This window comes from Leucopleurus acutus (assembly GCF_964270905.1).
Source record: "Leucopleurus acutus genome assembly, chromosome: 5".
Taxonomy (NCBI): Eukaryota; Metazoa; Chordata; class Mammalia; order Artiodactyla; family Delphinidae; genus Leucopleurus; species Leucopleurus acutus.
Genome location: NC_139147.1, coordinates 118,273,892 through 118,297,759, shown reverse-complemented (window position 1 = coordinate 118,297,759; position 23,868 = coordinate 118,273,892). Strand labels below are relative to the sequence as shown.

The 23,868-nt window shown below is 33.8% G+C and overlaps 1 protein-coding gene across 1 annotated transcript in view; it reads right to left on the bottom strand.

The window, feature by feature from the left end:
• Positions 1–9,000: 9,000 nt before the first annotated feature.
• PLOD2 (procollagen-lysine,2-oxoglutarate 5-dioxygenase 2) overlaps positions 9,001–23,868 on the bottom strand; it is a gene marked incomplete at its 5' end in the record, with an annotated part of 107,169 nt that continues 92,301 nt past the window's right edge. Inside the window, 10 exon segments of the mRNA XM_082839616.1 lie at positions 9,001–10,243; positions 10,408–10,533; positions 10,643–10,789; positions 11,956–12,060; positions 13,149–13,214; positions 15,772–15,885; positions 16,880–16,942; positions 18,100–18,241; positions 20,439–20,564; positions 22,962–23,066. Of these exon segments, the coding sequence (XP_082695742.1) occupies positions 10,088–10,243; positions 10,408–10,533; positions 10,643–10,789; positions 11,956–12,060; positions 13,149–13,214; positions 15,772–15,885; positions 16,880–16,942; positions 18,100–18,241; positions 20,439–20,564; positions 22,962–23,066 (1,150 nt within the window). The 3' untranslated portion in view covers positions 9,001–10,087.

Below are 23,868 nucleotides of genomic sequence, written 5' to 3'. Positions count from 1 at the left end.
TTCCCATTGCACAAATAACCTGAGAGAACATCTTGCAGCTCCATGAAATTTCTCAAATTGTGTCTGTGCTTTTGGAGCTGAAGAAACAAAAGACTGAGGGAACTCAGGCTATTGGCTGGACCCAAGGCTGTCTACAATCACGAGCTCTCTCTTCTTTGCGCGATTGCACCAAATCTTACTTGGCCATCTTACCATGGGTCAAGTCTCTGGACATAGTATACCCTCGGGAGAAATTGGCTATTTTTGTCTTTCAATATAAAAGACTAGGGAAGAGTCTGATATTTTAAGTGTGGAAAAGATGAAAGGAGGAGGCATAGGGGGTTGGGGGGAGAGAGGAAACAGTTGTGATTACTGCAGTTAAATATATGAAAGAGACACCCATGTTAAAAGGCATTAACTTTTTCATATCGTTTTCAAATGTACATGTATAAACTTTAAGTCGAAGTTACAAAAGACAGATTCTAGCACAGTTAAGAAAATGCTCTGCTGTGTCTACGTCAGGATTCAATGACTTGATCGTCACTGGATTGTAATGCAAAGATGATAAATCCTACCTATTAATCTAAATCAAATCTTTAATGTCAGGTACAATGATAGGCATGTTAAGAGACGCCTAATAAACATTCACTAAATAAAGTTTTCAAGTACAGTCTGGATGATCATCGACCAGGGAAACCTGAAAGGGATTTGTTTAGGGTGAAAGCAGGACAGAGATTGGACTACCTAGCTTTTAAGACCACTCCAATCTTGAGATTCTATTGTTAGATGATACAAATTAAATCACTAAAACCTAAATTAACTCTAGGTTTTCATTATTTTAAAACCAATAGATACCTAAATCTATCATCTTCAATTAAAATATGTATCTTTTTCTCAAACGTGTGATTGGTATATTAGGTAAAAATAAGCCATCTTGCAAGCCTGGAAACCTCAGTGGCTTAACATGTAAAACTTCTTTCTTTCTCACACATAGCTGTTGTGGGTCTGATACCCCTTCATGGAAACTCCCTTCCAAAGAGTGACTCAGGATCCAGACATCTCAGTATATATATGCTTCAAGGGTCGCTATAATGGGCTTTTAAACGTTTGGCCTTGGGAGTGATCCACATTATTTCTGGTCACAGGCCAGTGGCCAAAAAACAGTCACACGGCCCCACTTAACTATGAGTGGGTGGAAAATCTGGGAAGCACAGGGATGTTCAGGGAAAATTACATGTAACTGTTACAAATGTAAACCATCATTGAAGCTTTACATTCTGGGCTACAAACATCTGAGCGCTCCAGTTAATCATGCGACATGGACAAGTACACATTCTGCACATCTCCTTCTGTCCTCATTTTAGACTTTAAAAAATAAGGAAACATTGGAATAAATATTTACAAGAAAGTCTGCTGAAGGATGAAACTGTTTGAAAAACAGTGCACACAACACGCTTCCTCCCCAAAATAGAATCTGAAATCTTAAGGCCAAAACACACACCCCAAATTAGGAGATGAAACCTTTCTAATCATTGGCAAGTTAGGTGGGGTTTATGTCCAGTTTTCACATCCTCACTTTGGACTATAATTAGATTGATTATAACTCCTTGATTTCATTGCTCTCTCCCATATCTGTCACTTTACACACTTGAATTCACTGTTTGTTACCCTTTTAACGTCTCAGATCTGCCAAATCCTTTACCAATTTTAAACAGTTAAAGATATCTCCTCTGTATTTGTATAAAAATACTTTTTCCCTAGTCTGGTTTATTCAAACTATTACTGACATGCAGTCAAGAAGTTTCTAAATTCTGTTTTTTCTTTCTGACATCATCCACATTACAGCTCTCCTAAACAATCCATTTTTTGAACAAATTCATTCAGGTCCATACTTTTGAAATTATAAAGTTTTAATTCCATTATTGATCACATTTCTAGCACCATACTGAACAGATGTTAAAATGCTGTTTGGTTAAAATCAACAAGCCACACCCAATGAGCAGTGTAATCTGTAACTATGGTAACAACAGTAGTTCCTGTGAGAATACACCTCAAGGACACACTCTCCTTGGCATTTAGAAATCCACCGTTTTCACATTTTTCTACTTTAGAACTATTTCTTAGTTTAAAGTGGGATGATAAAATATAGATTTTTTTAGTCAGTATATGGATATAATGCTTTTGCATTTTACTAAAAACTGTTTTAAGATGTGTAAAACCAAATTCATTCAATTCAAAATATTTATTTAAAGTCTAGTGATCTAGTGATCTGTGACTAGTGATCTGTCACGGACACGGGAAGGAAGCTGGACTCTGTGACCTTTCTTTCCCATTGTACAAATAACCTGAGAGAACATCTTGCAGCTCCATGAAATTTCTCAAATTGTGTCTGTGCTTTTGGAGCTGAAGAAACAAAAGACTGAGGGAACTCAGGCTATTGGCTGGACCCAAGGCTGTCTACAATCACGAGCTCTCTCTTCTTTGCGCGATTGCACCAAATCTTACTTGGCCATCTTACCATGGGTCAAGTCTCTGGACACAGTATACCCTCGGGAGAAATTGGTTATTTTTGTCTTTCAATATAAAAGACTAAACCCGCCAAGCAGTTTACTCATAAACTGACCATTCCCTGTCTCGGTCCTTTCTCACAGGATATTGAGGATAACAGTGATATGGGTTTCTTTTTATAACATCTTAGTACATCACTCTATCCAACTTGGGGCTGCCTACATATTCTTTTATTCAGGAACAGATTGTACAGTCTTTCTCAAGTCTTTACCTCACACAGCACAGCCAAAGAACACACAGATTTATTTTTATTTTTGGTCTGTTAAATTCAAAACTCCTATTTCCCTCAGGGATCATTTTGATTCAAATACAACAAAATCTCAGACATAAAATCAACTCCCAATTACTCATTCACACATATGAGTGCCTACTGTATGCCAGGCTCTCTCTAAAACCGAAAAGACTGAATAAGGACCAGTCCCTTCCTTCAAGAAACATGGCTTTATTGAGGAAAATGAAAGGTAAATAAACAATCCAGTACGTTAAGTGCTCGGGAAAGCAGGCCCAATTAGAGAGGAAGTCTGGGCAATTATCCCTGTTTTGGTTTCTACTGCTGCGTAATAAACTATGCAGAACTTAGTGACTCAAAACAATGTAATCTTCCTCTCTCACGGCTCTGTGGGTTGACTGGGCTCAGCTGGGTGGTTCTCACTTGGGGACTCACATGTGGTTGCAGGCAGAAGTCAACCATGGGGACAATAGTCATCTGAAGGTTCGACAGAGCTTGATGTCCAAATAATTCACTCACATGGTGCCGGATGATGTAGTAACTGAGCTTCCACTGTTGGCTGGAGTGCTTTTATGTGGCATGGGCTTTTCACAGAATGGCACCTGGATTCCAGAAGTGCCTACGAGTGAAATGTTCTAGGTGATCAAAGCCACTGGGTCTCTCCTGACTCAACTTGGAAGTTATGCAGAGTAACTTCTACTGCACTCCACTGGTTACAGAAGGCCCACCCAGGTTCAAGGTGAGAGCGAAGTGTGCAGAGATACGAATCCTGGGAGGCATGGGTCATTGAGGACCATCTTTGGAGACTTGCTATCACAGACACCAAACCATTGAGGTTTTGATCATAGGTATATTTTAAAATTTCCTCTCCTCTTGGCTCACAGAAGATCAAAAGGAAAGCCACCTTAGGACAATATGAAAATCAACGAAATTGCTCTAGATTAGATGAGCAGCACCTGAATTCAGTGAAGCAGCCAGGGTGCAAGGCAACTCAAAGGAGGGAAAGATGATCAAGAAGGATGTGGGGCAACATCTGAATACGTGAGAGCTACAGTAATTTAGAACTACTCTAGTACACCTCCCTTCAATAACTTCAGCAGAACAAATTCCCTTAATCCTCAAAAAACCAAAAGAGAACCTGTCTTCATTGCTGCACTTTACTAGCCCTGTGCTGATTATGAGAAAAAAAAATTGTGATTTACCTTTCCCTGCCACAAAGGAATTTTTAAAAATACATTTGTTCTTTATAATCAAACCCTATGGAAGTTTTCTAAAGTCATGTAAGTTATTTTGTTTACTCAAAACCAATTACTGTATCAGTTGTAATTGAGTCTGACCATTTCTAAACTGATTTTATCACTGGCCCGTATTACCTAGTGAAAACAGATTAGCAGTTTCCAAAGTACATAAAGTATAGAAAACAACTTCATCAGTACTAACTGGGAATATGCTAGCTACCCCTTATTTCAGAATAAGGTATCCCAATTCCTCCTTTTAAAACACTGTGTTGTATCTACAAAAATAAAAAAAGGAATTCCTGAAAAAAATCACCCAAATTTATATCATTTTTATTTATGTTAGCCTTTAAGAAACATTTTGAAAGCATGAACCTTAAAAAAAATTTAAGGCGCTTGCTTTTTGCTTAAAATTTAGACTCTATTAGTTATCTACACTGGCCACAAGGTGGGGCTCTGATGTCACAATTTGGCAAGATTTGTAAAATGTATATTTATGTAATCACAAATGAAAATTAAAAAAAATTTAATAGAATAATCTCATTTTTTAAATATGCACATTTTCAATTAATCAATTATCTAATCATTTATGATCAGCAGAAGAAAGTTATGCTTTAATTTGTCCATTTCTCACCTGGAAGTTAAGCTCTGTCAAATTTTAAAAGTCTCCTGAGTAGGTGCAGGATTTTATATCATTATGTGCGTTCCTTAAGGATTTTTTCTGCCATTTCAGATTACATTCCTAAAGGAAACGTAACTGAACTTAAATCAGTGTTAAGAAAAATGTCTTTTAAAATTATTTTTTAAATTATTTTATAATTAAGCAGAGAAGTTCATTACTTATTACAAATCTACATGAATTTTGTTTTTCTCCTTCTACATCCCTGAATTCTCTTTTTGAAATCTAATAGTTACTTTGGGATGAAGATAATTTGAAAGGAACAAGATTTTCCTTAAATTGTTGATAGCATGCATGATGTTTTCCATTTCTTTTGTTAAAACCATTCTTTAAGTTGATTACTTATTTTATCTTGTTAAATAGGCAGAAATTCTTTTCTAATTTTCAAGAGTTTAATCAGATTTTTTTAAGTCAACCATTTTTCAGTAAAGATAGAATAGCATGCTAAATCACTGTTACTTGATTTATCACAAAAAGAATTACAGTACCTCAAGAATCAGCAAAGAACCTACTTTTCCAAATTAATATTTTCTAATTTATTTCAATATATTAAGAATAAAACAAAAATATAATTTAAAGTTTATCTTTAAAATTAAAAAGAAACTGTCTGGAAGATTTGAAATTTATAAAGTCCACACATCCCTTGCATATATATCCATCTTTCCAATTTTCTAATTCTTTTTATTAGAATAATTTAGCAATATAGTACTCTGCATTTTAACAGCATGTCTGTGTGTACAGTTTTCTTCTCTTTTCATTAGTTATTTCTTACTGTATTTCTCTTCAAATTTAATCCAAAATTCATTGCTTTCATTGAAGAGCTTTATACATTTCCCCGGTTTCTCCCCAATGGCTTTTTCTTAATAAAGAGTTACACTAAAAGAAGTCTGTAGCTTGCTATTCTGAAAGACACAGATAAACAGTGCAGTTTGACAAAAGCTGCTTTCATCAAGTTTAAAGACTTCAATTTTCTGAAATAGTCAACATCTAGTCAAAGTGAGGTATTTACTGAGACTGACTCTCAACTGTGACAGAAAATTTTGTTTGGTTTTCCTGCAACTTGAAGAGATCTGTTGTATAGACCACTCCATATTCCAAATGAATGACATGCCCCAAAAATGTCATACAAGATGGGCTTTAGGGCTTAGCAAGCAGGGAGATTAAGAAGTGCATATGACAGACAGGAAAGTAGGAGTGAAGGAAAATATAAAGAGATTCTGTCATTAGGATGGACCACTCAGATTGTATGTTAACTGTTTTCCATATGTTTATTCTGTAGAAGGGTACTTGATTTCTTAGGTAAGTTACCAATACAGGTAAATTACTAGTGTTTTTCAAAAATAAAGCAGAGTGAAAAAAATTAATATACTGGACTACTACTAAAGTATCCATATTAAGGGAAGATATTCACATTGATTCCTATGCACATTAAGAATGAGAAAAAATGCCACCATTAGCATTTAAAGCCCTTTGGTAATATATGTATACACACACACTCACATACATGTACCCGCAGACACCAATAGTTACTATTGACATCAATACACTTCAATTTATTGTAATTAAATTACATTCTCTTTTCTTTCTACTTTTTTTTTCTTTACAATTAATACACAGATGTATTTCCATAGTAAAAGATTTTGGTTCCTCAAAAACCTAAAAATTGTGATGATATGATCTAGCAATTCCACTTCTGAGAATATATCTGAAGGAAACTAAATCATTATCCCCAAAAGCTGTTCACATTCCCACGTTCACTGGACCATTATTTACAACAGCCAAGACGTGGAAACAACCTAAGTGTCTATCAACGGATGAATGCGTAAAGAAAAAATGATATATATAAATACACACACACACACACACACACACACACATGCACACACACTAGAATATGAAGTAGAAGGAAATATTGCCATGAAGTAGAAGGAAATGAAGTAGAAGGAAATATTGCCATTTGTGACAACATGGATGAGGCTTAAGGGCATTGTGCTAAGTGAAATAGGACAGAGAAAGACAAATACTGTATCATCTCACATATATGTGGAATTTTAAAAAACTGAACTCACAGAAACAGAGAATAGATTAGTGATTGCCAGAGCTGAACATGTTTCAAGCTATAGCTTTCCCTATCCACCTAATCCTGCCTGATTTCCAGCTTTCAAATTTTTGACCTACTTAGGGAATTTGTCGCACTTTCGCTCATTAATTATGAATTGTTCTTTTTTTTGTTTGTTTGATGAAACCTCCCCGGGAACTTCAATCAACACCGATGTCCTCCCTCCTCCTTCCTGTTCATTTATAGCAATCATTGCTTGCAAAATGCACACATTTTCATTGTTCATGTTTTATATAGTATTTCCTTATCTGATAGTCTTTGTTTATTAATTTAACTCTTTCTCCTACACAGATATAATCCTATTAGAGTCAGGGACCATTCTTACAATTCAGTTTTGTTTTCAAAAGACTGCGAGTTGGGCTTCCCTGGTGGCGCAGTGGTTGAGAGTCCGCCTGCCGATGCAGGGGACACGGGTTCGTGCCCCGGTCTGGGAAAATCCCACATGCCGCGGAGCGGCTGGGCCCGTGAGTCATGGCCGCTGAGCCTGTGAGTCTGGAGCCTGGGCTCCGCAACGGGAGAGGCCACAGCAGTGAGAGGCCCGCGTACCGCAAAAAAAAAAAAAAAAAAGACTGGGAGTTAGTGGAAAAAGACAGACGTTTGGGAGCCAGACAGATCTTTGTTTACAAACAACCTCTGCTTCTGCAATTTGCCCATTGTGTGGCCTTAGGAAAGTCATTTTATCTTCTTGAGATTTCATTTTCTTCCATAAAATGAGGATAATAAAACTTGCACTGTGAGATTGTTGTGACAATTATAGATAACCTACATAAAGTAGCTGGCCTACAGTAGGGACTCAATAAATGGCCCCAATTATTCTAATACGGTGCCCAGCCCATGTTATGATCAGCACTTAGTAATACTTGATGAGTAATAAGATAATGATGATAGTTGATAGGATAACAGTAGGACTAGATTTAATCTTCAGGATAAATTGTTCTATTTAAAAGTACATTTCATATCATTTCATGAAGTCTGGAAAAAGAGGAAAGGTAGAAAATGTGCTCAGCTGATTGCCTTGATCCAATTTCTGGCAACATAGCATGAGATTAAAATAGCTACTATAAGTCACCACCTACTACTGGAAAGAACTAGTATCTGGTTATGTCCTTCCTCTGAAGTGTACCACAAGGGACATTAAGCTGGCTCGCACTGGTAGAACTGTTTTTTATAACCAAAGTCTGTTCTGAATGGTTGGTATCCATGACATACCAGTATTTATATTTAGAATACCATCCTGAAGTATAGTAATATAATTCACAAATAATTATTAAAATATCTCTTCAATCAAGTTGATGGATAGTAGGAGTTTACTTTGGATATTAAGTGCCAATAAAGAACAAAAAGGCGATAGAACCCAACTCCTTATTTCCTAAATCCATCTCCCAGTAATATAACATCTTATTCATCACCATACCTTCAGTGCTTGGACCAGTGCCTGGCCCACAGTAAGGACTTGAAAAACACCATTGAGTAAATCAATATATATCAAATAAATATTTTTGTCTCTGTTTTCTCACTTGTAAAATAAGTTAGATGAAATCTCTAGTCAGTCTGAAATGGAAGATATTACAATTCAATTTGGAATTCAATAACTAGAATAAGTTCTGGTATCAGTAAATGTACCAAGCAAAATTTAAAAATCACGGCCTATTGCATCCAGATATTCTTTCAGTATACTCCACCATATATTCTCTTCTAAAGCTAAATCACCAATAGTAAAGAGAACAACAGAAACTTATTTTAAATTATTTTATTTTTCATAATTTTCTAACACATGGTGTTAGAAAAATGAAATTTGGCACCATGACTTAAAACTTTTTTTCAAGTTTAACCTTTAAATTAAAAACAGTAGCTACAATAAGAATATTTAAACCTCACTCAGAGTAATGGTAAAAACTCAAGTCACAAATTTTTTGGTGTTGGGGAATTTCTTAAAGTGGGATAAAAGGAAGGTAATAAAAAGAGTAAGAAGAATAGGGGCTTCCCTGGTGGCGCGGTGGTTGAGAGTCTGCCTGCTGATGCAGGGGACACGGGTTCGTGCCTTGGTCCGGTAGGATCCCACATGCCGCCGAGCGGCTGGTCCCGTGAGCCATGGCCGCTGAGCCTGCGCGTCCGGAGCCTGCGCGTCCGGAGCCTGTGCTCCTTGACGGGAGAGGCCACAACAGTGAGAGGCCCGCGTACCGCAAAAAAAAAAAAAAGAGTAAGAATGACAAAATGGAGACTATGCTGGGAAGACAAAAATGTGAATCACCCTCCTGAAGAAAAGAATTAGGAGGAAGACAAAAGGCAAAAGGGAAGAACAAAGGCTCACCAACTTTATCTTCCTGATATAAAATTCAAGTACTTAAAAACGTAAAAAGAGTTTTTTTAAAAAAGTCATAAAGTGTTACTACTAATCTCAATGAAATTTTCTTTTTCCTCATTATTTTCTAGAATAAAAAAAAAAAAAACAACCCTGTTTTGAGTTAAGGACACTTGCTGATCTTAAGTTGATACTTGATGTACTTTAAGAAATCGAAAGGCTCAAAAGCTGTCCTAAATCTAACATCTACTTAATATAATCTACCTTGGAAAATTCATCTGAAGGAACATAAGGCTTGATTTCTACTGCAAATGTAAAAAAATCTGTCTAACAATCTAAACAGAAATGTTTTCCACTGGATATGTACCTCAGTTATACTTTGTACTAAGTTTCTTGAGGAAAAACACTGTGTAATACTGTTCTTTGTATTCCTTCAGTAACTACTGTAAAAAGTACCTATATAGGCAGTCAAAAAAGCACTTACACAATTAGTTGCATACAAATTCAGTTAGAACTCCAGTTTTTCAGCATTTCAAAAATTAAAATTTTTGAAATTTTCATTTATATCCATTTTGTCTGCATGTTGATAAATAAAACTCTTCCCAGCCTTTTAATAAGAAAATATTATTAGTCTCATTTGTCACTTGTTCATCTGTACCTGAATACTTTATCAACTGAAACACAAATTCAGAAAATTGTTATTATTCTCAGAGACAATAAGGCATAGAAATAAATATTTGCTTTTACATTTTTTTTCCTTTTTTCTTCTTCTTCAATCTGTGTTTTAAGGCTCAGAGCAGATATTAAGAAATATCAATTTTTTATAAAAAGTTTTTCAAATGTTTGGCCCAAAGTGAAGTTGTTCTGTGGAAGTTATTTAAATATTCTTCTCATCGTCTCAAGCACAACTTCAAAGACATGTTCATGCCAGGCATCCATTCCAAAAGAAAACTGAATTCAATGAAAAGTAAATAACTTAGGGATCTATAAATGACACAGCGATGTATCTTGTTCCATTTTTAACAGGAAGTCCTTCATGCAAATGCGTGAGTCTCCCTGGATGCATGAAACTCCAGCCTTTTCTTGGTGACTCAATAGAGCAATTGTACCTTAGAAATTTGCATCCACCTCCCTAAAAAAGATAGACCAATAAATGTATCAACTTGTTGTTTCATTTTTAATGAGTGATAAAATTCAAATGATGATATCTAAGCAGAATCTAAAAAAAAATAAGGCAAAGCCCTTTCATAATGACATATTTCTTTTGAAAAATGTAAAAAAAAAAGCCATAATTACCTGAAAATCTTCTCCCACATTATTGAGCGCAATGTTGATGGTAAATGTAGAAGCGTCATGATGAGGGCGAAGAGAGCGTTGTCTTTCAGGGGAGTATTTTACTACGAAATTCAATAGAGCAAACCCCTAAAAGAGCAAAGTAAATCAATGGATTTGCTTATCAATAACAATATAAAATAGCACATTTGTGTAAAAACTGGTAGGAGGTAGGCAGCAGGAATGGGAGGATAATTACCTTAGTATAATAGCCTGCGAAGACCTTCAGCGTAACAGGCGCAATAAATTCCCGGATAAAATGAAGCCATACATTCTCCAGACCAATCTGCTTCATGTGGATATCATCAGTTGGGACATTTTCATAACCACCAGATATACGGCTATCCTAAAAAGAGTATTCATGACATCATAAACTGTGGTCTGTGTGCAATTCACACTTACATTATCTTGGAATTTTTTCAAACACAAGATCATAACAGACAATAAAAATAACAGTTCAATTATGGTGTACCATCTGCTTTAATTGCAAAACTATCAAAATAACTTAGATAACATGGCTTTGCAAATGTATCAATGATGAAGCAAAGTATTACAGAGTAAGACTGCTTTCCTACTTATTTAATAGATATGTGAGGTCTGATGAGAAAGTAAATAAAATTGATTGCCAAAGCCTTCCCTTGTCCCCTAAAAAATGAGTGTTTTTACAGTGAACCTTCAGGCAGTCTTAGCTGGTGACGGGCATAGATTCTGTCTGTCTGCCACTTGGATTACCTGTCACTGAAAATAAACTTTCCCTGCCAAGTTCCTCACTTTTATTTTGTGGCACCCAAAGTCCTTCCATGATTGCTTTTCATTATCCTACAACCTGCTGACTTCAAGCTCTTCCTCATACTTTGAACTTCTGTCTTCCTGATCAGCTAACTAGCTGGGGAATATATAATTGAGCAGAGGCAGTGATATTCCAGAACATTCCACAAAAATTCCTCAGTACTGTGAAGGAGCTGGCATCTGTGGGTTCTCAGAGGAAAAGAAATACCTTGAACCACCTACAGTACTGCTTTCAGCCAAGTCTTTGACGCTGAATGTTAATGCAAAACTGAATTACACCAAAGGCATTCAAACAGATTCCTCCTTCCTATGTCTACACACAAAAAAATAGCTTTGGCAGTCAACCACAGAAACTTTGTCTTGGTATTTTCACTACAGCTCACTGCAAAAATGCAGAGAATAAAAAGTGACCTTGGAGAAGAGCAGTGTCACACAATAGGCATTACCTTACCATCCCCAGCCAGGAGACACTGACCCTTAAGGCCTATCCAGTATAATTGGAGATGAAACTGAGGCCCGGATAGATTAAATGTTAAACAATTAGTACCAGAATTAGGCTAAAAACAAGAGTTCTCTTGACAGCCTTGGGTAGCCCCTTCATTTAGGTCTAAGACTCAGAGATGTAAGACAAAAAGGACAAGCCTCCTCTACCTTCTCTAAATATCTACACTCCTCCTTGCCCCACATACACATTTTAGTTCTTTGTGTGAAATGACAACTTACATGATGTTTTCCCCCAGACCACTGGCCATAATGCTCCATTTCTTCCACCAATTCATCACAGGCTTTTTCAGAAAATATAGGAAACCAAAAAACATCTGGACAAGGCTATATATAAAACATGATATCACCATTAAGAGAATAACATTTTGTGTCTTTTTACTAAGAAATGGCATTTCAAAAGTACAGAATATTCAATATTTATCTCACTTAGATGTCTTTTTAAGAAGTTTGCCCAACATTACTGACAGTACTGTTACAAACAATACTAGTTTGGGTTTTGGTTTTTTTTAAACAATTTCTAAGACTTTTATTTTCATTTATTTACTTATTTTGTTTGCATTTTAACATCTGTGCAATCAAGACGTGTCTTAGAGACACAGTTGGCCAGGCAGCCATAGTGATGTTGTTAATGCCACAGGGCCTGTACACTTGGTCAGGCATTCATTCTGTCCTCACTTTGTGTGTATCTGTGTGTGTGCACATGCACACATTTAGTTGGCACTTGTTGACTTGCCTTTTGAAACATCTTTTTAAATGATTTATACTACCACTCATTGAAATGAAATGCTATTATGTATACAGTGCTCTATAACATATATGCCTTAATAAGTCTAAAATAGCTCTTTCAATATGCATAAAATTAAAAATTCTAAGTGACTAGAAAACATTGCATCATAGTTTAATTGGCAGTATTTTTTTCCTTTCTCATGGTACACAAAATAACAGAGCATCTCAGAATTAAAGACATTTTAGACACGTTACATTCTCTGAAATAAGGTATTAGCAATAGTTTGGAACACTAACCTCAAACAGAGTTCATTTTTTAAAAGACCTCTCTGAGAAGAGACGTTTGGAGCTCAATTTCTTTCAAAGATAAACTTTCATTGAAAGAGGCCTACACCAGAGATCTGCCAAGAATTCCTTATTTTTGAGATAGCTATAACATTTGGGAGTATGCTAAAAAAATGGCATCATCTTAAAATTATTGTTAATTCTCATTTTTCTACATGTTTACAACTGTATGACCCTTAAGGCTGTAAAACTGGTAATTAAGGCATATGAATTTTACCTAAAGGATAAAGTTTCTCCACTTTCACAACATCTGCTGCTAAAGCAGTATTGCATTAATAATATTCCCTGCTGGAAAATATAGCAAAAATGCTCTACATATCATAGTAATTATTAATACAAACCTGTTCAACTATATTTTCAGTGAAAATCTTCGAATAATCTCGGTTTATATACTTTTCCTTCCAGTCCTACAAAAAAATCAATTGCACGGATTAAAGCAAAAACCTTTTCATAAATACTTTAATAGAAAATATAAAGTACATGCACTTTAGAAATTGCTCAAGCAATTTATAAATGACTACATGTAGTAGACAAAGTAGGAATTTTCAGAAACCACAGTTTATGTTTTTTAAACTTTGCCTGATTCTATGTATGTTCACATCATTTTATGAATGGCAAAATTTTTATTTACGGACTTTTATAACTCAGGATTTTAAAATTTGAGTAATCTTATAGTCACTATATTTGTATACTATATTCTATGCATATAAATAGGTGTAGGTAAATATGTGTGTTTTAAAAGTGAAAGATAAGGAACATAATCTTACCAACAAATATTCGTAAAACTTAATCAGTAAAAATTACTAAAATTTGTAAAAATATTAATCAACTTGGCCTTACTTATAATTTTATAGTGAATTACTCTAAAATAATTTTGATTTTTTTAAATGTATTTAAAATTTCTGCCTTCAGTTTTAGACGTGTATCAAAGAATTATCATGGGGTTACTATTTCATATCTTTTAGTTACTGAAATTAAGGTATAAGACCATATATTGAAAAATAGCTCCTCTTCATACTAATTCATGAACCTGAATCTTCTCTTAGTCCAATCACTGACACGTAAGCCACACACTAAGATACATCAATTTTTGTCAATATCAGCTAAGGAATCCTTTTCCTGGGTCAAGTGTTTTATTTAAAAGCCCAATATTTAAAGGGTATATATTAAAATATGAGTCAATATCCAAAACGATCTTTTCTTATATATATTTAGACCATTTAACAAAACTCTTAATTTTCTCTTTGCAAAGTACAAATTAAGTGAGCAAACGGGAAAGAATTGAGATATGGGCTCAAAATAATTCCAATCAAAATACGTTTCAAAAATATTTGTCTGAAATATATCTTTTGAAGCCACAATTCAGAAGGGCTCTGATAATTTATTTGCCATTCTTGGTTTTGCATATCTCTGCTTACGTGTAACGCAGAAATTTTTGATATGGAAGAATAAAAGTTATCTTCAAATTCTTTAACAAATTTAATTTATACATAGTATATAATTATAAGGATGAAATTACTGTATTATCTCATTATTCCCTTTAATATTAATTGGTTCTCTGATTCCAAAACATGGGGGAAAATTAGCAGTAAATAATCATACATAACATTTCAGAACCTTTAAATATTTTTAAGTATCCTTTCCTGGCATCATTATAGATTTTTTGAAGTTAAAGAAACAAGCTCCTAAGATTTTACATTAAAGCATTAATATTAACTTTTCATTTTAGACTGCTTTTCAAATGTCATGGAACAAACTGACTTTACTAATTTCTTAGAAGTTCTGATAATGGGATAATCATTAAATATTTTGCTATGGGATACCCCTCATGAGGCATGTCAGTCAGGCTAATTTACCAAAAACAAAGCATGGAAAGCAAAGCAGTTCCTATTATTTCTGATATATTCATTGCATATTCAAATCTCTAAAGATTTGAATTCTCACACAAATATCTACAGGATATAACTTGGGAAATTTTTTTCAGGAAACTAATTATTACCCAAGAAATCAAATAATTCTGTCTCTCAAAATACCAAGAGATTCAGTGCCGAAGTAAAATATGTAATTCCACCCTCACCATTTAAAAAATGCCTCTTTTCAATTCTACTCCTGTGAAAGATGGAGATACGCAGCTAAAATGAAACAAAAGTATTTTTAAAATACCCCAAAAAAGTCAAAAGATATTCTTTTTCCTTCAACAGAGTTCCAGAGACCATTAAATTTACTATTCCCAAAAGTCAACTACTACAAAATAAAAGACAATTCTCATCAGGTGGATTGAGTCTTTGTAATTTAAAACTTTCACTATTGGGAAGGAGAAAACCATAAATAATAGTATTACAGAGATTAGAGAGAGTATTTTCCCTTGAATAATTGTGCCAACTTGACTAAACAAAACCAACCCAGTAAGACAAAAAAGGAATTAATGTCTACATGATTCAAATCTTTCAGAAAAGAAATAATTTTGGACTTCAAAAGGAAATCATTTCCTCAACTTAAGACTTTATATGCTGAATCCACTTACTCTGCAATTTTCTCTAGCTATCTTTGGTGTACATTCACAAAATTGTTATAAAAAACAAACAAAATGATAAAATAAAATCCATTTTCACAAACTAACTTTTTGAATTCTTTTCCTGAAAGTCAAAATGTAATATTGTCATACATGAGCTACTTGTAAACATTTTCCTCTGAAATTGTGATTAAAAATTTGTTGGAGTTTTTGAATATATAAACAGAGATATTGGGAGAAATCAAAGAAACTGATAATTCCCTTCCCCAAACCTCATGTCTTTAAAAAGAAAGTTCTTAGTCAAGAAATATAATTATGCCTTAAAAAATATAATTAAAGATACCTTTTTAAAGCCTCTTACCATATTTTCATATTATTAACCTAACTGATTTACATCCATTTAGAGTTATAGGAAAATAAGTAATAAATGAAGCTGAGCATGAAATACATACCACAGGATTTTCAAAAATCTGCCAGAGGTCATTGTTATAATGGGAAATATTATAATTGGCAGTTGATAATAGTCTTCCAAATTCATGTCTATTAGAAATGTACATAAACACACCCTATATGCCAAAAAATAATAGTATTAATCATCTTGGAGGAAAGTACAAGAACATAAATTTAACCATAGGAAAGATATACAGAAGATATTAATTTCAACTTTTATATCTCATTCAGGAACATGCATTTTTATTTTTCATATAAAACATGCATGATTTAAAATAAAAAAGAAAATTTTCATTAATTATGAATTCAGACACCACACAAAACTAATTGATAGCACTGACACTCAACTGAAAAAAAGAAGAATAACTGTTTTTGTCCCTTTCTCATTGGTCCTAAATGTAGACATCAAGGAAAAAGAATTCCTGTTTGAAAGCAGAAATATTTTTGAGACACCAAAGTGCAATTAATTGTACCTCTTTCGGCTTCTTTCCCTTCCAAAGAAGATATCACATTTTTAAACAAGAATTCAAAGGTCAATTTTATTTTGTCAGTCTATTTCATACTTTTATTGTCCTGATATTTAGAGACTGAACACAGAAATTACTCCTGCATTATGAGGCAGCTAAAGAAAATCAGTCTCCTGTCCTTGCCCCAAACCAAATAAACGTGGCAAACACCATTAAGGTAAGGTTGTTTCTTTTTGTACCTGTTTTAATAGTAAAAGAGTTAGTTAGTAATAAAAAAAAAATGGTGAAGAGTACCCAAATCTCATTTTAATCAGGATGTACTTTATACTTACTCCTACTTCTTCTCTCCCTTAAAAAAACAAAAACTGGAAAAACTAGTTAAAGTGATTTGGATTTAACTTTCTCATTTGTCAACCATAAAATCTAAATCAGCCCAAAGAACTAAGAAGTGAATATCACACAATGTGTACCCCAACATGCAAAGCACACACATACAGATTCAGAACCAATGAATACCGACCATTTACACCAAGCTAAAAGGAAAGAAGACTCTTAAACTTTACTTCTAGACAATATCTAGTATTTTAATTAAATAAATAAAATTAAATAAACCAAAACAAGTAAAAATAAATAAAAATAACACCTTTGGGGGCCTGAGCATTTGGAATGTTTCCGGAGTAGGGGAGTCTTTTTCCCTTTGTAAAGTCTAAAATGAAGAGAAGGATTGGGTAAGTTGACCTGCACACCCACTCTCTCAGGTATTCTTAGGTAAATAAAAATAGCAGCCTTTGATCAAAAGCTGACATTCTGAAATGTCCTTCACAGACAACATGCAGAACAAGCAAAGCTTACAGCGCACACAAAGAAACAACTCCAGCCCTTTTTTTTTCTGTTGGTCAAACATAAATCCAAGCTCATTCCTTAGTAGAATTTTCATTAGATACAAAATTAAGAGAAAGGAAAAAGGTGTAAGAATGGCCATTCCAGGATGCGCTGTTGAGTCAAATTAGCCAAACATGAGCACAAATTACAATCACAAGTACTGAGTATATTCAATATAACAATGGACATAAGTTTATAGGAAAAACAAATATATTCAAACAATACATGCCTTATTAAACCAGAAAAAAAGTACTTGCCAACTTTCCTGATTTTTTCCAAAATCACATTTGCTTATATAAATTTGAATAAAATAACCCAACCATTTTAAAACAGAAAACTTTATAAATGTTTTAAGACGTATTAACACGTTTTGAAAAACAAGCTATTTTCTGCAATCACTTAAGTTTTATCAAGAAAGTACATTTGTAGAATAGCAATGTATCATTAATTTTTCACATAGATTAAATAGACTACATGTTTCGATCCTTCTCCCAGATTAGTGGTAAGGAACCTACTTTTTGAGAGTATGGGGTTAATAATGATAGAAAAATTATGGACATTGATTTCAGGACAAAAGTGTGTTTTTCTTAAATGTGTAACTGATCATTTCACCCAGGCTTCATATAGTTAACTTTAATTAGGTCAGGTTTTAACTACTGAATTTCAAATGAAAGTAAAGGCAAATTCTTAAAAATGCAAAGCTGATTCGTAATAAATCTATGTTTATTATTGAAAATCTTACTTTTGCTTATGAGTTAACCTAAGCACCAAGCCTAACTTTTTTCAAGTTGTTTCTATAGGTAAATGTTCCACAGGTAAATTATTCTCCATAATTGCTTCCAGTATTTCAATACAGAACCAAAAAAATTGGCTAGTACTATAAATTAGAAAGAAAAAGGGCACCAAAACAAATGACACATCAACTGGGAAAGCAAGCCATCTTATAGAGACATTCAAGCAAGCCATTATTGTATACCCTACCATTTCTCTAGCATTTCGGCAAAGAGCCATATCAGGATCCAATTTATCACGAACAAAATAGTTCCTTTCATTCATCTCTGATCGGAGTGTCTTTCCTTTAATTAAGTACACGTTAGCCATGTATGGGACATTCCATATCCCTCTGAAAGTAAAGATAAGACGTTCCAAAGTACCACAAATACAAAGTTTTATTTTTATGTTTTTAAAATAAATGCCTTCTATGTTTTTAAATTTTGCAGATATAAACTATTGAATCAAGTTACACACAAATGCAAACACATTTAATGATATCTGACACATATGTACATATATATAAATGAGATTACTTGGTAAACACTACATACTATGAGATAAATCACTATCTCCCTACATAAACTTCATTTTAATATTGATATGTTTGGCATTTTGGCTGTCATCCCTCATTCTGTTGGTACAGCTAGAGTATAATATTCTGTTGTACATTTAAGATTAAGCAGCCTAATAGCAAAAAATAGCACATCCAGCCAGTGGCATACTGCAGCCAGCTCACACTGGCTCCCCAGAGCATTTGGCTTCCCTTCTGACTTCACATTGGAAGCCTGAAATCAGCCGTGGTAGAACTATTCAGAACACAGAACTGGGCTAACACTACAAATCAGGGCATCCTCCAACCCAAAGAACTAGTTGTTAGACATTTACCAGCATATCACTGAATACAGCCTAAAATTCTCCTAAAATATAGCCTTTTGAAATTCATTAAGCTATTCTCAATTGTCTGTAGAAAAAGGAAGATATAAAGAAACAGAGCTAGAAGTACCTGAGTGTTGGGAGACACTTTATTTTGTCCTTTATTCTTTCCCACACTTGTCTCCTTATTCTGAACATGACTCATTTCATAAAAACAATGTAATAGAGGTTCACCTGAAGGGATATACCTTTGCTTTTAGAGCACAGAAAGGGAAGATCCTGACCAAGGAAATGTAGTTAATTGAAAGCAATATACGTAACATCATTTTGTCTTACTAGATGAGCCTCAAAGGAAATGGCCAATCAAAAATATACAACGTGTCCGCTGAATTCAGAAATTAATCACTGGTATGGTAGAGTGTGCACTGTTTCAATTTTAAAGGAAAACACACACACACACACACACACACACGTCACAAGATGTCATTCTTTCACGTAGCTTTTATACATAAGGTATGTTCTTCTATTAACTAAATCAAAAACCTCTATTTTATTCTTTTCCTTACACTTTAGACAACAATTACAGGAGGTTGGACAGAAAAACACCAGTGCTTAAAACAAATGAAATATGAGTTCTCTATTTCTACTTCTGTGAAGGCTTATTCCCGTTATACCCACAGACAATATCGGGCATGTGGTCTATCCTGATCATTCCAGAATCAATTAACGTACTTTGAAACAACAGAATATGATCTTAATAGTATTTTCTCAGTTATCATGCTTCTTAACTGCAGCTAACAAAAGCCTTTATCGTTTACATCATTCAAATTGACTATTACTGCTTTTACACCTATTATTATTTTCACAAGCAAAACATCTCTTTACCACTCAACTGTTCAACAAGAAGTGTGGTTTTTTTTTTTTTTCCCTACATTTTAACCCTTTTTAATTGAGCTGATGTATCTGAGAAATTAGGCAAAGCACTTAATGTCTCAGTCACTCTGGTCCACCATCTGTATGAAAAACAGGATACATTCTTCCTTAATATTACCTTAGCAAAAAAACTACTTCAGGTGTGATTAATTTTTAGTTTAAAAAATATCAATTGTTGTCTCTGAAATAAATATCAGTCATGCACATACTTCGTAGTAAGTATATTCTTTTCAAACTCTAGAAATGGAAATCATACTGGCAAAGCAATTTCTCTTTAAAGCAGAATATTAGCTATATTACACAGAAAATTCTTGCAAAAGGAAATGTTGGAAGGTTTGATTGTTGGTGTTTTTGTTTGCTCATTAATAAAATTTTATAAGCTATCAAACAACCTTCACTCTAGCCACTAAAGAAATTAGCTAAACTAAATTCCCTTTCCAAACTTTAAAGAATATTCCTCTTCTAACAACCATAAGATGACTACCCATGGTAATCATACATTGCCTTTTAGTATTTCCCACAACTGAGAGTTTGTGCGTTTGAAGATTTACAGCTTTAAGAACAATTTTTTAAATATTAGTTTTACACTAGTATTGCAGGATCCCAAGTGGTCTCCAGGTCTTCAAATTTCCATTTAACATAAAGAGATAAAAAATGTTTGAAAATTCAATATAATATTAACAAGACCATATCTTTAGATAAAAGTATTTTACATTAAAAGATCAAATCAAGTAACTTACACTCTATTCCCTTGAACAATATCCACATAATCTTCAGATCGAGCGTAGTATCCATCAGGACTCAAGGCCCCCCAGAAGTTGGACCACAGCTTTCCATGACGAGTTACAAGAGGAGCAATGATCTTTCTAAAGAGAAGAGAGAAAAACAAATCCAGATAATTATTTACTTTTTAATTGCCACAGAATTATGTGTTTTGGGCTTAACATGACACAGAAAACAATAAAGTTCATTTAGCACACATGTAGTTAGTCCAAAAAACTAAATGTAAAATAAAAGAGAGGAATTTCCTCCCCTCACTTTCTTTAAAAATAAGTACATTGATGACTTTCAATGATGTTTTTTAAAAAAGACTAATGAGGGCTTCCCTGGTGGCGCAGTGGTTGAGAGTCCGCCTGCCGATGCAGTGGACACGGGTTCGTGCCCCGGTCCGGGAGGATCCCGCATGCCGCGGAGCGGCTGGGCCCGTGAGCCATGGCCGCTGAGCCTGCGCGTCCGGAGCCTGTGCTCCGCAACGGGAGAGGCCACAACAGTGAGAGGCCCGCGTACCGCAAAAAAAAAAAAAAAAAAGACTAATGAGAAAGGAAAAGTAATTGAAAATGCAAATGAAAGTATAAAAACAACTTTTAAAAGTATCATACTTATATCCAAAAAGTATAGCTACCTTAATTAGTTATTTTAGTATTTCGAAAATTATACTAAATGAAATCAAATATTTTCATTGTTATTAGGCAGACGTAACAGTCCCTGGTGCATTAAGGTATCCAATAAATATTTGCTGAATAAAAAAATGTATGAAGATGGGCTGAGATATTTGTAAGTAGGCCAGTTTTCCTAAAGTTAAGCCTTGAATTACTTTAAAGTATGTTTCCGTTTTTTTTTTTTTAAACTTTTAAAATGGGTTAAAATGGGTTAAATGGGTTAAAGCTTTTAAAATGGGTGCTAGCCCTGGCAACACTAAACATTTTTCTGGTCTTTTGACTATTTTAGAAAACAAAATAAAAGGTGACTGCTATACCATGCTGTCTCACTACCTACCAGGAAAGCAGCCCCTTTAAGACAAGTATATGTTACAAATTCAAAACATGCCAGATTTCTTTTAAGGAAATCTAATTTATAATGTGTCAACATTTTCCAAATGAGGTAACAAAATCTGAAGTTCTGTTAGAATTATTTTTAAAATGAAGTAAATTGTAATGGTGTCACACAATTTTGAAGAAAATCTCACACAACTCCTCCAAGAGGAAGGTTATAGACCAACTATTTCCACAAAAAAACCTATTTCACAACCCTCCAATCTTGTGAAGACCAGGTGTGTCCTTTCTCTTACCTATGGAAAAATGACACACAGTCTGTAAATACACTTCATGCAAAATAATGATTGTAGTTTATTTTTCCTGCTTCCTATTAGAATAAAACGTTAACCAGATACATTTACATTTTGTTTTGTTTAGAATACCTACAATATTGGAAATAAAAACATAAATGAGAATCTACATATTATACTAATCTAAGGAATGAATGATAATTCAATGTCGATAACTAACAAGATCTAATATTTAATAGAAAAAAATCTTGTAATTTATAATCTTAGCTGCCTGACAGAGCTAGGGAAAGAGACATTGAAAATCAAAATCCATCTTCTGTGTGCCTCAATGTTTTCAGTACGGAATTAGAAGATTAATACTGAGAGATTTTAGCTTTTGAAATAATAACTGAATTCTCAAATTGACAAATTACACAAACGATGGATTAGTGGAGTATAATAGACTTCTTACATATTTTATTCAGCAAAATGAAAACAGTAATTCTAACATTTCATTGCTAACCATTCTATTTGTTAAGAAAAATAATTGTGTTAATATATGTGAACATACACAGAGTAATACCTGGCACTTAATAAGCACTCACTAAAGGTGGGGTATTAGTGAGAGTATTAATAGTAGTAGCAGTAGTAGTTATAAATGAAGATTAATATCATTATAAGCCGGTGTAGATGGTGCCTTTTACCCATTTCAATTCAGTTAAATGAAAACAGGTATTGCCTAGAGATAATTAGTTCAGTACTAAACAAAATCACAGATCAGGCTGTGGAATAATATGTACCTCTGAAATTTCTTTCATATTCTAAGAACTTCCAACTCTGTAATAACTTTCTAGGTCAGAAGTTTTATGAAATTCTACTTTGAAAATATCTGTGGAAAATAAGACAATTCTATTTTTAGATAGATCACAATTTCATCTAGCTTTAAATAGAAAAATAGGTCAAACATAATTGATAAACATCACATTTGTGATTGTAACTAATATTGAATATTTTGAAATTTTCATCAGGTTGTTTTCTATTTGACTTCTTTAAAAGAAAACTAATTACTTAGAATTGAAAGTTTATAAGGTGTAGAAAATAATTTCTTGTGAGTTCCCTCAATTTGCTAAACACAGACAAGTAATTATAGCATGTCCATATAGATACAGAAAATAATTATAGTTTTAAAAATAAATTGACATTGCATAATATATAGTACCTGTTTTGTTCAATCAAAATTTTTAAAGTCCTTGGATTTGTCAAAACAACATCTGCATCCACACTAAAGTAATAATCACAGTTTTCATCCTGACGGCAAAAATCCCTGTCATTGAAAAAGAAATAAAATATGCATTAAATAAAATAAATATTTGCTGGTTGAAAAATGTTAACATAAAGCTCATAAGCAAAATAAGGTTTCTCTAAAATACTTCTCTAATCAAAATAGTAAGACTATACCCAAAAGGATAAATATTATCTTAAATTTCAAAATGGTCAGTTGATCAACACAGATGTTCATGGGTAGAGTGAAACTAAAAATTTTAGGGCAAGTGAAATATATTTTCAAGTCATTAAATACTTCAAGGCATAAAACATTCAGTCAGAAGGGCAATTTATAATTCAGCATTTAATTCTCTCTAAAAAGGGAACATAATTTATACCAATGTACTTATCAACAACTTTTTTTCACAAATCAAAATGTTTTCTGCACACACACACACACACACACACATTCACAGTGTAAGATCCTGTATACCCAACAACTCAGTTTTAATTGAATCTTGGAAATACAGGTGTGTATATAACTCTTTAGGTGTTAATACTTTTAAAACTTGATTTGCGTGGAATTCTTTCTAAGATGGTCACTGCCCTGCTTCTTATCCAAGGACACGGATTGTGATGTATGCCTTCTTGGTAGAGCCTGGAGTGTTATCATCAGGAACACGAAGGAATGAACTACTTGTGATACATGATAGGCTTCCAAGTATTACGATTTCTGCATTTGGAGCTCTCTCTTTCTGAGCTCTCCTCCCTCACTGCTGATCTGAGTTATCACTTTCTGCTACTGTCAGTGTTTAACTCCATGACACATTTGTTTCTAAGCAACTGTCAAGCAGGACAGCAGA